Source organism: Eptatretus burgeri, chromosome 10, assembly GCF_056783735.1.
Source record: "Eptatretus burgeri isolate ZD-2024b chromosome 10, Ebu_testis_v1, whole genome shotgun sequence".
In the NCBI taxonomy this organism is placed as follows: Eukaryota; Metazoa; Chordata; class Myxini; order Myxiniformes; family Myxinidae; genus Eptatretus; species Eptatretus burgeri.
The window spans coordinates 96,489,193-96,504,192 of record NC_140970.1 but is presented as its reverse complement, the minus strand read 5'-3'; the positions used below and the strand labels follow the sequence as shown (position 1 = coordinate 96,504,192).

At 45.5% G+C, this 15,000-nt stretch overlaps 1 protein-coding gene across 4 annotated transcripts in view; it reads left to right on the top strand.

Moving 5' to 3' along the window:
- LOC147019200 (RNA helicase MOV-10-like) overlaps positions 1–15,000 on the top strand; it is a 132,130-nt gene that overhangs the window by 43,088 nt on the left and 74,042 nt on the right. For all 4 annotated transcript variants that reach the window (XM_085899526.1, XM_085899525.1, XM_085899528.1 and 1 more), the window contains 5 exons: positions 7,969–8,059; positions 8,284–8,441; positions 8,730–8,962; positions 11,388–11,634; positions 11,722–11,847. In XM_085899526.1, coding sequence (XP_085755652.1) covers positions 7,969–8,059; positions 8,284–8,441; positions 8,730–8,962; positions 11,388–11,634; positions 11,722–11,847 — 855 coding nt within the window. The remainder of the gene's footprint in view (positions 1–7,968; positions 8,060–8,283; positions 8,442–8,729; positions 8,963–11,387; positions 11,635–11,721; positions 11,848–15,000) is intronic.

Genomic DNA, 15,000 nt, shown 5'->3' with positions numbered 1-15,000 from the left:
TAGAGTAAGTAATTGGCACGGGTACCCAGGGAAAAGGGACCAGGAGCGCCAAAATGCCATGCGGGCATTGAGGGGGGAAGTCCCAGTGAGGGCATTCCCCACGTTAATGAGGAGTAGGTCGGCTCTGAGACAGCCTCAGCAACCTAGCGGTGCTGAAGAATGAGTTCAGCAGGTGGGCAGACCTGCGATTGGAGCCATGCTGCCCAGCCACAAAATTGTGCAAGAGCACGGAGGAAAATTTGCAGCCCAGCCCAAATTAATCATGAACACCAACACAGGCGACGGGAATCGTGGTTGCTAGAACCGATAGTTTAAAGACAGGCGTGTTGAAAAGGCCCCGGGATAGTTAAAAAATTAATAAAGGATAGAATAGATCAGAACATGTGTACCCCTTCGCACCATCCATGCCTTCACTGTTCATAGGCCGATGAACTCATCGTGAAAATGCTGAGGCCTGCAGGAGTTATCCTGTGGCTGCATTGAACCTTTGGACAGGTTTACTTGTCTCTTTCTCGATCCTCTTTAAATCGGGATTGGTAACAGACAGTTAGTACAGGTTAGCTGAACAAAGACGATAAGAGGGTGAAGGACACATATATTTAAAAACAAAAAAATCTAAATCTAATACTAATTACTTTGTTACAACCTAACGGTGGTGGGTATGGACAAGGACAGGCATAGGCAATAGGATTGGGTTGGGGGGGGGAGACCGTCGAGTAGGACCGAACCAGTCTTCGGACTGGCCAACACCACCACACTCCCTCCACAACTACACAAGACCACAACGAGGCCGTACAGCTTCGTATGCCGACCTACTGCACCTTACATTTGCCATGCCTTTGCTTTGACTCCACTTGCCATGCCTTGCCATATAGTAACCCTAAATTAGCCATATATTAGCCAATCTGTGAAAAAATTTAAAAGAAGCTAGTTTCAACTGATTTTGGTGGGAATGGGTATGGACAACTTCCAAAAAAAAGTAAGGGGGGATAGGGGTTGGGGAAACTTTTTTTATTAGAGGTCAAAGGTCATTGACCCCTGCCTGAATCACTAAAAATTAGACTTCAGCAACAAAACATGATATATTAGTATCTAGATGATCTTGGTGTCAAAATGCACAGAATTACAAAAGAAGATGACATAAGATAATTATTGACCCTTGGGACCAAATCCTGACCTCTGAAAATGAGGTCAAAGGTCAAAAAAGCTGTTTTATCACTAAAATGTCATATTTATAACAGGAAAATTACCATATCATATAAAAATGAGCAAAAAAAAAAAAAACCGAAGAGGTTAATTTCAACTTACGTGGTGGATATGGGGGTTATTATTTATTCCAAGAGCAGAGGGGGAGGGGGAAATTACCTTTCTTGGGATCAAATGTCATTGACCCTAGACTAAAACAATATAAATTGCATGAATGAAGTCTTTGTTTTGTCTTTGTTTCAGGAGTGATTACTGAGAAAACCTAGCTCGCCTACATGTACCTTGACTACCCCAGTGCAGTGAGATGTCCCAAAAGTTCCCTGAGGCCTTTGGAACAATACTGTAAAATAACAAAATTACCAGGATGGATGTATGTGAAATATGTCGTGAGGACTTTTCAGAAGCAGGAAAGCTACAGAGGTTGTACAGAAAGGGATATGAGAATCCAATAGCGCAGTGTCGACTTATCAACAACTCTTCATTATTGGAGGATTGGAACAAAAATGGAGTCGCAACACTCCTATGACTCCATCGTAGATGCCGGACCCTTTTCATGCAAAAGGAGCCAGATGTTGAGGAGCAAGAGCATGCGCTACATGAAGTTCGAGAAGCAAGCAGCCAAGGGCAAAATCAATCCTGACCGCCTACCACCAACGGAAGATGCAACAGCTCAACATTCCCTTCGTGTCCATCTTCAAGTTGTGGTATGGAAGCATCTTGACACCTCTATTCTTGATCCCAAAGGAAGAGGATGGGAGTTAGATTCGAACAGAAAACTCAGACCAAAAATGCTATCTGTTGGTATCGCGCCAGACAACTTTCTGAAAGTAATTTGTTGCAACTGCAAGGAAGGGGAGAGGCAATGTCAAACAATGAGATGCAGCTGCATGAAAGCTCGCATGTCGTGTGTATCTGCATGTGGAGTGTGCTGTGGGCATTGCGACAATGGAATAGGTAGCATAGATGCAGAAGAAGAAATTGGTAGCGATGAAGAGGAAACAGACTGAGTATTATTAATTTGTTTTTGCCGATCGATACTGTAAGTTCTAAATTGTGAGTAGTATTCTGCAAATTGTTGATTATAAATTCACATATACTTTACATACACTAACTATTTGACACTAATGAACTTTACCCCCCCTCCCCCCCCCTGCTTATTTTGACCATTAACCTCGTATTTTGGTGGTGAAGAATCCATTTCATATTTTGTTTGTATCTTGGTATAATTCTGTTACTGTTACCAATATGATATTTGATATGATATTTTAGTGATAAGACGTCTATTTTTGACCTTTGACCTCATTTTTGGAGGTCAGGAATTGGTTCCATGGATCAGTAATTATTCTATGTCATCTTTTGTAATCCTTTGCATTTTGACACCAAGATCATCTCTATACCATATTTTGCTGCTGAAATACAATTTTATATGATTAAGGCAGAGGTCAATGACCTTTGACCTCGAATAAAAAAGTTTCCCCAACCCCTATCCCTCCTTACTTTTTTTTTGGTAGTTGTCCGTACCCATACCTCCCCAAATCAGTTGAAATTAGCTTCTTTTATATTTTTTCACAGATGAACCTTAAGTTAAGGATACTAATATCATTGCTGAACCTTGCCATATCATCGCTGAACCTTGCCACGTGCCTAAGGACCATTTGTTGTGGAAGTGTTTGCAGGGACTGCCATGCAGGCAGCCACATTACCGGGCACTGTATTTGCATGGCCCGGACATCTATATTGATAAAGGCCAGTTCAAATGGACTGTGAGATGGCATGTGGCCTGCCATGTTAGGGCGAGTTGCCTCCAGCAGCCAGGAAAAAAACCCCAAAAACAAACAAAAAACATTTTTGGGCCCTGAAGATGCCAGGCTGCGTGATCACCTGCTGCTCCACTCATCTGCGAAATTTTCATTTGCTGTGTTTTTTTCCCTTGAGTCACAGGTCCTGGGCCATGGGAAATATAAATATTAGAGAATTATATAGTCATAACCTACCTGTTTGTTTTGTTCAATTCTGGAAATGTAGCATAAGGATGTCTGTATGAGTCTGCTGGCTTAGATATGCAACACACAAGGTTTATTATTTTTGGGAAATGTATTTGAAATGTCGCACTCAGGTATCTGTAGGTAAAGCATACTTGGGGAAACCACACCGATATGTCACACAAATGTTCAACGACTTATGTAGAGTCTAGCAAGATGGAGGGGGGGGGGAAGTGTTGCAGTTCTGCAAAACCGCATGCCTCGAAGACAATAGCACCCAACATACAGTGATCCCCAGGCAGTTATTTCATTAGTCTTCGTGCAGTCAGATCTTCCCCTCATGTCAAGTGGGTTAACGCGACAAAGTGCGTTGCGTGGGTCTTATAGCTAGGTTTAATTATATCTATATCTTCCATTCAATCCTGATTACCATTTCAACCCTTTCCTTTTATCCATGGTACAAATCAAATCAAATCAAAGCAAGCAAGCAAGCAAACATACAATATGAATAAGAAGCACCCACGCAGCCTCCCGTGAGCGAATCATAACAAGAACGAAGACGCTGCCCAGCGCACGCATGGCATGCCCTTTCATTCAAATCTGCATGCCATTTTACAACAGCATCTTACCTTGCTCACCCCTTGCTCACCAAAAACTCACCACCTCGACCACCAACATCTCCCGCACACGGGAAAAATTATCCCGCGCCTCCTTGTACCTCTGTATCAATATAATTTGTCACTAAACAGCGGCGTGCTGCACGGCTCAGGTTATTCGGACCGCGTGATGCAGGGACAAGCCAAGAACGTTAACAGCACCAACCGCTTCTCGCCCCAAATGGGCACACGGTATTGATATGACCCTCGTCCAGTTGCCAGAACATGGTAAGATGGGCGGGAGGGACTGGATCACAGGAAGAGCGGTCCAGGAGTTCAGTACGAAGCTCCAGGCCGTGTCATGTCGGATGTGCGAATGAGACGGCCCCAGGAGCCTGGCAGGGTGTGGCTTGGACCACCGTGGCCCAATAGCGAAGCGCGATTTGGGTCACGGCATGTCGCTTCGGGTCGTCACCCCACCCTTCGCCTGGGGCTTATAAAAGGCAGACTGTGGAGCCGTTCTCCCTCTTTTTTGCCTGCCTTCCTCAATCTCTTTTTCGTCTGTTTACCTCGCCCTCTCCTTTGCCTCTCTGCTCCGTCCTCTTCTTAACTGTTCTTCGTTGTCTGCCCGTCGCTGGATCTACACTCATGGTTGGTGTGCGATAGACGTTCTTCTGGGACCAGTGCAGAGCACATGTGTCCATGAGCCCCGGCAAAGTGACTAAGCAGAATATAACGTGCCTACTCTTGAGGTGGGAACACTCAAGCAGAGTGTTTCACGGAGGTACATGCTGCACTCAGACCTATGCACGACTAGGCTAGGAATCTTTTGCCTCACGCATCTTCTCTCCTCTCTCTCTCTCTTTTCACCCCTCTTTCTCATCCCCTTTGGACGCACAAAAGAGCATCCTACTGATTCACAATCACAGTTTCCTCTGGCACAACACTGCATCCCCCATATTGCACCACACCACACCTCCCACTCCCACACCTTAGACACCAGTATTTCTCCCTCCTACCTCCTCAAAAGCGTACTGGGTTGCGTTGGTCGGCCAACCGCGCCAGGTATTACGAGGCCGTTAGCCAGAAGGAAAGAGAGGAGATGAGGACTATCTTATCTTCCTCGGGTTTGTGTGAGTGTGATGGCGCCCGTCATAGTATAAGTTAAGATTGTAGAAGTTCTAATGGGATAAGTCTGCTCTGTGTCTGCTTTTGTAAATTGCTTGCTCTGTTGTTGCACCCAACAAATTCCTTGCCATCCCTGCTGTATATAATAATAAACCTATTTACTGTGCCACATATCTTTCCTCACTTGGTTGTAAATAAATGCTTTGTATGGAAATGTTCCCTGCTCATTTTCGTCATTTCCTTCATTGCTCCAGCATGGTCTGTATCCTAGCTTAGCTGGGACGTTATCCTTCAACGATCTGTTTTCTGACCGGTACGTCCTTTGGCAGTTACGCTCATCTGCATCTGATCCGGTTTGAACAAGGCGTACCGAGGGCGTTTTCCCCAGTAATTAGATCACGTGACCATTTGAGTCCTCCGTCTAATGAATACCGGTTACCTAAGTCATGTGGTCGATATATTGGCGTGCACGGTCGATTAGCAACTCGCCGCGTCATGGAGTTATTCGTGTGCGACGGCCTGCGATTCTGGGGAGTCTGGTTGGAACCCGAGGTTCCTGAAGCCGAACAGCTTTCCCCCATCGTGGTCTTCTTGCCTCTGAGCCTGGGTCTGCAACAATATATATATATATGTAGACAGTGTATATATATGTGTGTGTACACAAATAAAAGGCAATGTGTGTGTCAGTGTTGTCAGTGTGTGTTTCTCCTCCATAACTCCAAAACTATAAAACCGAGCAGTCTGAAACTGCATGCATAATAAGAAAACTTCAAGGAAGTGCAAAAGTGAAAATTGGGTGTTTGGGTTAATTGAAACACCCCTTTTGAAGATAAGTAACGGCCTTATTTAATTACATCCTTCATCAGGCAATCCCCGGCCACTTCGCTCTCTGGGTCTTAAGGTGTTTTCTGGGTAACCCCACTGGGGTCTGAGCAGTCCAGAAAACATGGCAGCTTCAACCATGTCTTGACTTGGAACAGGCCGCAGCGATTTCTTCACAATAAAGTTGTTGTTTTCACTTTTCTCATTCATATTTATAATCGAATGCCTGTTCATCATAGCTTCGGATCGCTGTGTACATCACTTTTTTAAGTACTATGAGTTTTCAAATTAGCAGGCAATATAAGTGCACATCCGAGCAAGCAAAATGGCAGATTTTCTGCAAGGTTTATTTCATGGGTGATTAAATTTGTGATGTCTCCAGGGTTGTTCTGCGTTAAGCTGTAACTCTTTTGTGGATGAAGTCATTATGTGAATGAATTCATTTTATTTCATTCACTGCTGCGTACGCGGTGAAGGCTGGCTTGAAGGTTTAAGGGATCCTTTGTGGTATGCAGCGACAGCCTGGCCAACCGTTCCTTATCGACCATTTTATTGGAGTGTTTGTATGAGTCCTTAAGCCACTTGCCAAGCACCCACTGCCGATAGTAAAGAATAACTAGCGATACCCGTGCACATGCACGGGATAGCAGTACAACATAGCTGGTAGCAGATGACAGACCGTACACGGGGAATGACAAAAATACGCATTGTGCAAAATGCAAGTGGTACTATGGAACGCCAAGACTTCCCAAAAATTGTCGGCATGTCCGCTCAGTGCCACAGCAATTTCAGAGTGATCGTGTGACGGCGAGCCGAGTTTTTAGTATGCAGGCTTGGTATTATAATAGAGATGCTTATGAACATATCGCTGAAACATCGATATAAATCCAACGTTGTTTTTCGGTGAAAGCTACTCAAGGTTTCTGGGTTGCATACAGTAAGTCCTGAAGTTGGTGATTACACTGACTCCAACCTGCCAATTCCCGAAACATTGCCGATATTGGTGTGTGTGTGTGTGTGTGTGTGTGTGTGTGTGTGTGTGTGTGTGTGTGTGTGTGTGTGTGTGTGTGTGTGTGTGTGTGTGTGTGTGTGTGTGTGTGTGTGTGTGTGTGTGTGTGTGTGTGTCCATCCATTAACAACAACATGTTCTTTCTGCTAACTCCCCTTCACCCGCATCTCTTCTCTCACTTTCCCCTCCCCTCTCTCTTTCTGTCTCTGGGCATGTCCGGGTGGTGTGTGTCTCTGTGCGCATCCAGGCAGTGTGGTGGGCATCTCCACATGCGTCTCCACACTCGTCTGGGAAGTGTGCGTCTCCGCACATGTCTGGGTTCTGTGCCTCTCCACATGCGTTTGGGCGGTGTGCATCTCCGCACGCGTCCAGGTGGTGTGCGTCTCCGCACGTGTCCGGGCAGTGTGCATCTCTGCACTTGTTGAGGCGGTGTGCGTCTCCGCAAGCATCCAGGTGGTGTGCGTCTCCGGGCACGTCTGGGCGGTGTTCATCTCTGGATGCCTTGGCTGCAGACGTGTCTGGGCGGTATTTATGTCTGACGGACATAAATACATAAATTAAGCCAACACCAGGCATTGTGTGTGTGTGTGTGTGTGTGTGTGTGTGTGTGTGTGTGTGTGTGTGTGTGTGTGTGTGTGTGTGTGTGTGTGTGTGTGTGTGTGTGTGTGTGTGTGTGTGTGTGTGTGTGTGTGCCTGGTGTTGGCTTAAATGGTTTGGGTGGTGGGCTTGGGATCCCAGTGTCCTAAGTTAAAATCCCATACAGCTGTTGAATTAATACCAGGTGGGGTTAACTCGGCCTGTCATCCTTCCGAGGTCAGCAAAATGAATGCCAGCTTGCTGGTATCCTGTGTCAGAGCGGTGACCCATCCAGGATTGTGCCCAATAGCCAAGGAGTCTGCTTGGGCAGCACCAACGCTCTGCACAGAGTATGGTCCCAATGGATGTATATATATATATATATATATATATATATATATATATATATATATATATATATATATATATATATATATATATATATATATATATATATATATATATATACATACAGTATACAGTATATATAATCAACTGGTAACTTTTGAAAATTGCAGTTAGTTTCACTTCCATAGATTTGTGAAATTGAAAGGCAAAGTGATTTTTACAGACGGTAATCATGCCTCCTACTGACCATGTACTGTGTATAACAGCACCCCCTTTTTTTTCTTCCTTTCTCTCTCTTCAGCTGTGATTGTCCACTTCCAAACTTCTCTGTTGTACTCTACGCTTTGAGAAATGATCGGAGGATCTACGTCTATCCAACAGGAGACGTGAAGGTAACAAGGATAGCCTGTTGTCATGTAATTACTGATCATGTACATTCACTGCATTCTGTGTGAGGGGTGTGGAGGAGGGTGGGTGGGATAGACGTTTTGTTGTTTGCAATGTGATGGTACATAGAAGTGTCTTCATACCATTTTACTTTGAGCTGAATTAAAGTTGTGATTTTTAGAAACATACCATTTCAATAACACACTCATTTTTCTTAACCCTCAAACAGATAATGAATCGTATGGGCATCCATTTTGATAACTCTGCTGATGAAACGTACGAACCTCCAACAAGCAGAAGAAATGAACCAACTCGTGTGAATTTTCGAACAGACATGGACTTTGATGAACGCTGGAAGGAGATCTACCGACTTCTACACGACCATAGGTGTGGCGTTTGGGGTGCTTTGACTTCATGATTGAATTATTTTTCTTTGGGGTGTGTGTGTGTGTGTGTGTGTGTGTGTGTGTGTGTGTGTGTGTGTGTGTGTGTGTGTGTGTGTGTGTGTGTGTGTGTGTGTGTGTTTGTGTGTGTGTGTGTGTGTGTGTGTGTGTGTGTGTGTGTGTGTGTGTGTGTGTGTGTGTGTGTGGCGGTTGTGGTGGTTGTGGGATTTAATTTTTGTTTCCATTGACACTGATCTTGAGTTCACTGCTCTGTGCTCGTGGTGATTGGCAGAGAGTGGCTTGTTGATGACAAGCTCAACATCACCGTCCTCTCAACACCTGAAGAAAATAATGGTCGTATTCAGATGACCACCTCTCTGGGACAGGAGTGCACGGCCAACCTCTCTGTGCGGAACCAGGGTCTGAGTCCTGTGCAACTTAGGCGTGTGGAAGCAGCCAACCTGCTGCACGTATTTACGATTGAAAGTAATGCTTCACCAGAAGCACCTTTCGACATCCAGCCTGGTGAGAAGATGTAAATTTCTGCTGATGCTGTTCTTCCCAATTGTTCTGATTATGATAATTTTATAATTGTGTAAAAAAAATTTAAATTGTGTAAAGCAATTCTCTTAGCATCTCTTTATTACATCCAGATGGTGCATTTTAATCACGTGGTCTATATTACCTTTCACATTGTACCTGCAATCCCTTTACCCTCTTGTGTAAGGTAGAGTATGTATGTTTGAGCTGTAATGGAGTTTTGATCACTCTTCGAAAAGCATGACGATGACAAAAGCCTGAAAGATTGAATTCTTACGGTTAATGTCATCATCATTTCCTCCTTCGAGTCGATTACCCGTGTAGAACTAAATTCAATTTACCCACAAGACAACTTCACAATGAAAGTGCACCTTGTGAAATAATTTCCGAGAAGTCATCATCAAATTAAGGTATTGATGACGTCACAACTCGTTGCCATGACCGTTTTATTTATTTACTTTTACAATCGAGAACAAACCTCCTTTGTTTTGGAAACACAGCAAAATGCCTCTTGAAGCCCTTCATACAATGACTCAGGCTTGTACGGAACAACTTAGCAGGTTTTGTTGAGATTGAATGGTAATAAATAAAAATTTAACAAAACACTGGATGAGATTTCATCTTTGGAATGTTTCGTGCTCATGTTGTTTCTTATTTTTAGCACCTTTTATTAACCCGCAAGGCAGTGTTCTGGGCCAAGTCCTATTCCTGATCTTCATTAATGATCTCTAACTCTCTGGAAAATCCTCCTTATCTATTTGCTGATGATTCCACCCTCTACCGTGACATCTCTCATCTTTCAGGCAGGCAGGCTTCAGCGCTTTCTCTCTCTTTAGACAAAATCACGAGTTGCTCAAACACTTAGAATATGTCTTTCAATCCTGACAAATCTTGCTCCCTCTCTCACTATCTTTCTCCAAAAGGACCATTGCAAATCCCACCCCCCCCCACCCCTTATCTACTTTCTGAACAATCCTCTTAAGGGGGGTCGTTCATTCAAACTCCTGGGACTCAGTATCAGCCATGATCTTTCTTGGACAAACCACATTTCAAAGTTGGCCTCCAAAGCAAGTCACCGACTGAGCATCCTCCGTTGTACAAAGTCCTTTCTTCGTACACCTGAACTCGTATCCCCCAACAATGTTTTTTTCTACAGCTTGATGGAGTACTGCTTTCCCCTCTGGGCTGGCTCCCCTGCCTCACACCTTGATCAGCTTGACGTAGTGGAAACCAAGGCCTTTAAGATCATTGGAATCTCCTGCATGCCTGGCGTTGGCTTACTGGTTTGGGTGGTGGGCTTGTGATCCTAGGATCCTGAGTTCTAAATCCCGCTCAGCTTTTGAATTAATGCCAGCTGAAGTTAACTCGACCTGTCATCCTTCCGAGGTCGGAAAAATGAGTGCCACCGTGCTGTTATACTGTGTTGGAGTGGCGACCTGCCCAGGATTGTGCCCAATAGCCAAGGAGACTGCTTCGGCAGCACCAACGCTCTGCACAGAGTATGGTCCCAATGGAAGGATGGGATGGAATCTCCCGCGACGAAGTCGAATCTATTGGTCTTTCACTTTGCCAACACAGACAGGTAGGTGATCGCTGTCTTTTATCTCCCCCTTTCTGGTCTTGCACCCTCTACTCTTTCCGTGCTTTGTCCCCCCAGGTTTCTGCAGGGCACACACTGTACACCTTCATCCCCTTTCTGGTGAAACTACCTAAATACAGGATCACTGCTCACCTCCACTCATTTGTTATTCTTTCTTCCCACCTGTGGAACAAACTTCCACATCATCTTCAATCTCATTCTTCCCTCCAGGTCTTCAAGACGGCTGTTCACCACCATGTCATATCATCCCCAATATGAAACGTCTTTTCTATCCTCGTTAACCCCACCACAATCCCTCCTTCCAAATTGTCCTAATCCATTCAGTGTACTCGTAATACCTCTTCCATGAGCCTCAACTGTCTCTCCAAAAAAAATAACTTGAGTTATTAATGCACTAAAAGGTGAAAGTTAAAAGGTTAAACTAAAAAACTTGAGATGGAGATTGGGGGTCTGAAGGTTAAAGTGTAAAAATTAATATTTTAAATCCTGCACTTTTTTTTTTCTGAGAAATTGTGGGTGGAGTAGGTAAGAGTAAGGAGAGGGAATGAGGGGCATGTATAGAGCGAACAATGTGTTGGGGTAGGTAGGGAAGTCAAAATTTACTTTATATATGTACATAATATATGTACATAACATATATGTACATAATAAATATATGGACCCATGAGGTATAATGCATGTCTGACTGTTTATCTTTTAATAAAACTGCAAAGTAGTTTATGGTATCTGCTTTACATTTTATACCTTTGACACCCCCCCCCCCCTTTTCATTGTCCGTTTTTTTTTCTTCTTATTTGCTGTCTCTCTCAGGTGCTGCTTACTTGATTAAGGTGCGCTGTCTGACCCACCATAATGGATACTTCCCATTGACCCTCGCACTCGAGCTGATTAGCACGGACAGTGAGACTCCATTTTACATGCTACGCTTTTTGTCTACATTTACCGAGTCCGAATTGACAAAGTTTCTGGCGCCGACTACCCCTTACCATCCGCGCATACGCCGACCCGTGCAACTACCTGTTGACGAAGAGATTTTGGTTGGACAAAAGTTCTGCCCGTGAGTATAATTTAGAGTAAACCAATGATGCATAATTACCATGCATGGTTTGCTCAAAACTAAAACCATTTTGGTGATGTTGTGCAGAGGGGAATCCAAGCTGGAGAGACTCATTCCTTTGGACACTTATCATTGCCCATCACATGTGATCAACTTTGCAGAGAGTATCAGGATGAGGCACAAGGTTATGACACACAACTCCTTTCGAATCAAGTAAGCAAGCTTGAGTGGTATGTTTTCCTATAAGCTTGGTACGATGTTAGCCAATAAAAGTGTAGCATAACATACTGTTGCAAATTCACGCCCGCCGGCGTGCGAGCGGCCACGTAACTCGAATCGCGGAACGTCGCCCACCGGACGGACAATTCTGTCGTGACCCTCTCGGACTAACGCCGGGAACTAGTCACAGGTGGGCCTTTCGGCCTCACCACGATCGTGCCAATCGGCCCCCCGCGTGGGATAGGGTTGTTCGCCAAATTCGACCTACCTAAGTACCCACACGGAGGGTAGACCGGGTGATCGCACCTCGCCGCAGGTCGACTCCGGACACGGGCCACTTAAGCGACCCGTTCCGTACTATCGGGATAACTGAGCAGTGTTATCGTCGACCTCGACGGTTCCGATGAATTATCAGGCGTATTAAGCCCACTACCAACCCTTTACATGAAGCAAGATGGAGATTCAATTAAAGAAAAGACGAAGCGAAACGGGAAAACAGTTCAACATAAGGCAGATTTATTCCGCGGCAGATGGAAAGCACACATATACAATTACAATTATGCACCAAAAGCAGATGTTACAAAAGAAACACAACAATGTAGATCTACTACCGATTACGCGAGCACACGGCAACACTTACACAGTTTTACTTTACAGACGGCGCCGACAACACATTTACTCAAAAGCAAAAGAAAAGGGCCACCCTCAAAGACAAGGGGGCTGACGAGGTCTGTGGGCCGCGAGACCGGGTGGATCCTACCCGTGTCTTGTGATGAGCCACAAATGTGGCGGCGGTGCCCCGACTCCGCGCTCCTTCGCGGGTTTCGTTGGCACTGCTTGGAGTGGGGTGGGAACGGGGCCCCCTTTTCACACTATCTCAGCGCGGGGGGGAAAAAGGGGGGCATTGTTGATGCTCTGTGGAAAGAGGATAGCTGGCTTGCTTGGGTCCCGCGACGAGCGACTCCACTGCGACCTCGTCGCCGACCGCCGTCTTCCTTTCCTCGGACCCGAGCTATCCGGTCCCCCTCCCCAATTCTCCTCAGCCGACTGCAGCAAATCACCTCGACCGTGCTCCAGGCTCCAGGCTTCCCCTCTCTGCAGCTCCCCAACAGACTCCGAACCCCGACAGACTGCCACTCTCCAGACCCGACTTGACTGCCTCGACCTTCCTGACTCCAACTCACTGCCTCCAACCTTCTCTCCAACTCAAAACTCTCAACTCTTCTCCAACTCGCCTTGACCGAAAAACTCACTGAATTCGCCCCGCGCTCGGCGCTTTATAGTGGTGTAGGAGAACCCATATGCAAATTTCTGGATCAGAACGAGCTCGGGGGTGTAGCCACGCTCACCCATTGGACGGAGAAAAAGGGCCGTGAATCTCCCCTGATCCTCGAATTTGCATATATCGATTCTACTCCGACGCGCCTGGAGGCGGGGCCAAACCGCCCCGCGCTTGCTGATTGGACAGATCAGAAGTGGGCGTGTATCATTCCTGATCCGACTTCTCCTCGGAAAGGCCGCTATTTGCACCCGCGGCTCGGCGCGCGTCCCGCACGAGGCCAGGACAGCCTGACGCTCGGTGCCCACAAGCGGTGCGGGAATGGACGCAGAAGGAGAGGCGAAGGTGGTGGAGGGTTTAAAGTGGTGGTCCATGGCCATGGCGAGGTTTGGAATGGGGTGATGCGATGTTTGCGGGAGCGTGTTGTGAAGGTAAAGGTCGTGGCTGTTGGTGTTGTTGGTGTTGTGAAGCGGCGTTGCGGTTGGTGGTTGTTGTGTGATGGCGGTTGAGACATGGTTGGTTCAAAATAAAGATAGAACAGAAAAACGGCTATCTTAAAGGGTCGCAGCCCGAATGAATCACATTTATTCCCTCTAAACAACAGGTTTGGGGCTAACTACACATGTACTTACAGAGATATCTCACCTACGGGACCTGAATGGTGGTTTGCGAATTTCCTCAACCGCAACAATACAAATACATTGGTGATAACTCCATGGCAGCTCCTTACTTGGCCATTTGTAATATAACTTCCACTGAGGAAGGTTCATGATCTTTATGATCTTTTTTTTAAGTGTCAACTTTATGAGAGGAGAATTTTGCTGGCTTTCCTATCTGTTTGCACAAATTGATGTAAATTAATGGTCGTAGCAGTCCAGTATCCCCATAGGCCTTTCGTTTAACATGACAAAATGTCTACCTATGTGTCAAGATTAAGCTTGACCACAAACCTCCCTTGTCTGTTGTTTCTGACCCTTCCTGGTCTGTAACTGCCTCAAACAGAAGCTTTCAAAATGAGTATTGCTTGGAAATGCAAAGGTAACTCGGATTATGGCGTAGATTATTATCCCAACTTTTTTTTTAAACCCCCCCCCCCAAAAAAAAACGGGGTAAAATTGGAACCAGCTCCCTCTAAGTCCGTCTGTCCATCCGTCATGCTATCTCCTCAATGATTGGACAGAAATTCACCAAACATAGTAGTTCTAATCATCACATAGCACAAAGGTGCTGGAGTAGTATCATTTTTGGCGCTACCCCCTGGGGTGGTGTCAAAAGGTCAAATACCAAAAAAAAATGCAATTACAGGCATATTTTTAAAATTGAACTTTGTATATGCAATCAACACATGAAATATTTAATTATTTTTTTTGTTTGTTGTTTTGACCACCGGTTCATGCCCCAGAGGGTACACGGGGTAAATAAGATGGTACTACAGGGACTTTTAGGAAGGAAAACAGGGAATTTGAAGGAGGGTGTTTGGGGTGGATTCACAGGGGTAGAAAAGATCAAGATTTTGGATGGGGGAAGACGTGAGATGGTGGTGAACAGCTGTGTTGAAGACCTGAGTTCAGAGTGTGATTGAAGAGAGTGTGGGAGTTTGTTCCAGAGATGGGGGTAAAAGAGGAATGAAAGAGTAAAAGTGAGCAGTGATTCTTGATTTTGGTAGTTTCACAAGAAGGGGGTTTCTGGCAGACCTTGAAAGCCTTGCGGAAATATAGGGGGGACAGAGCGGGGGGTGGGAGGTGGCGGCAAGGCTGGAGAGGAGATGGTAGAAGACAGAAAGACCAACAACCTGCCTGTGGTGAGAGAGTGAGAGACCCAAAGACTCGGCTACATCACGTGAGATACCAATGATCCTGAAAGCCTTG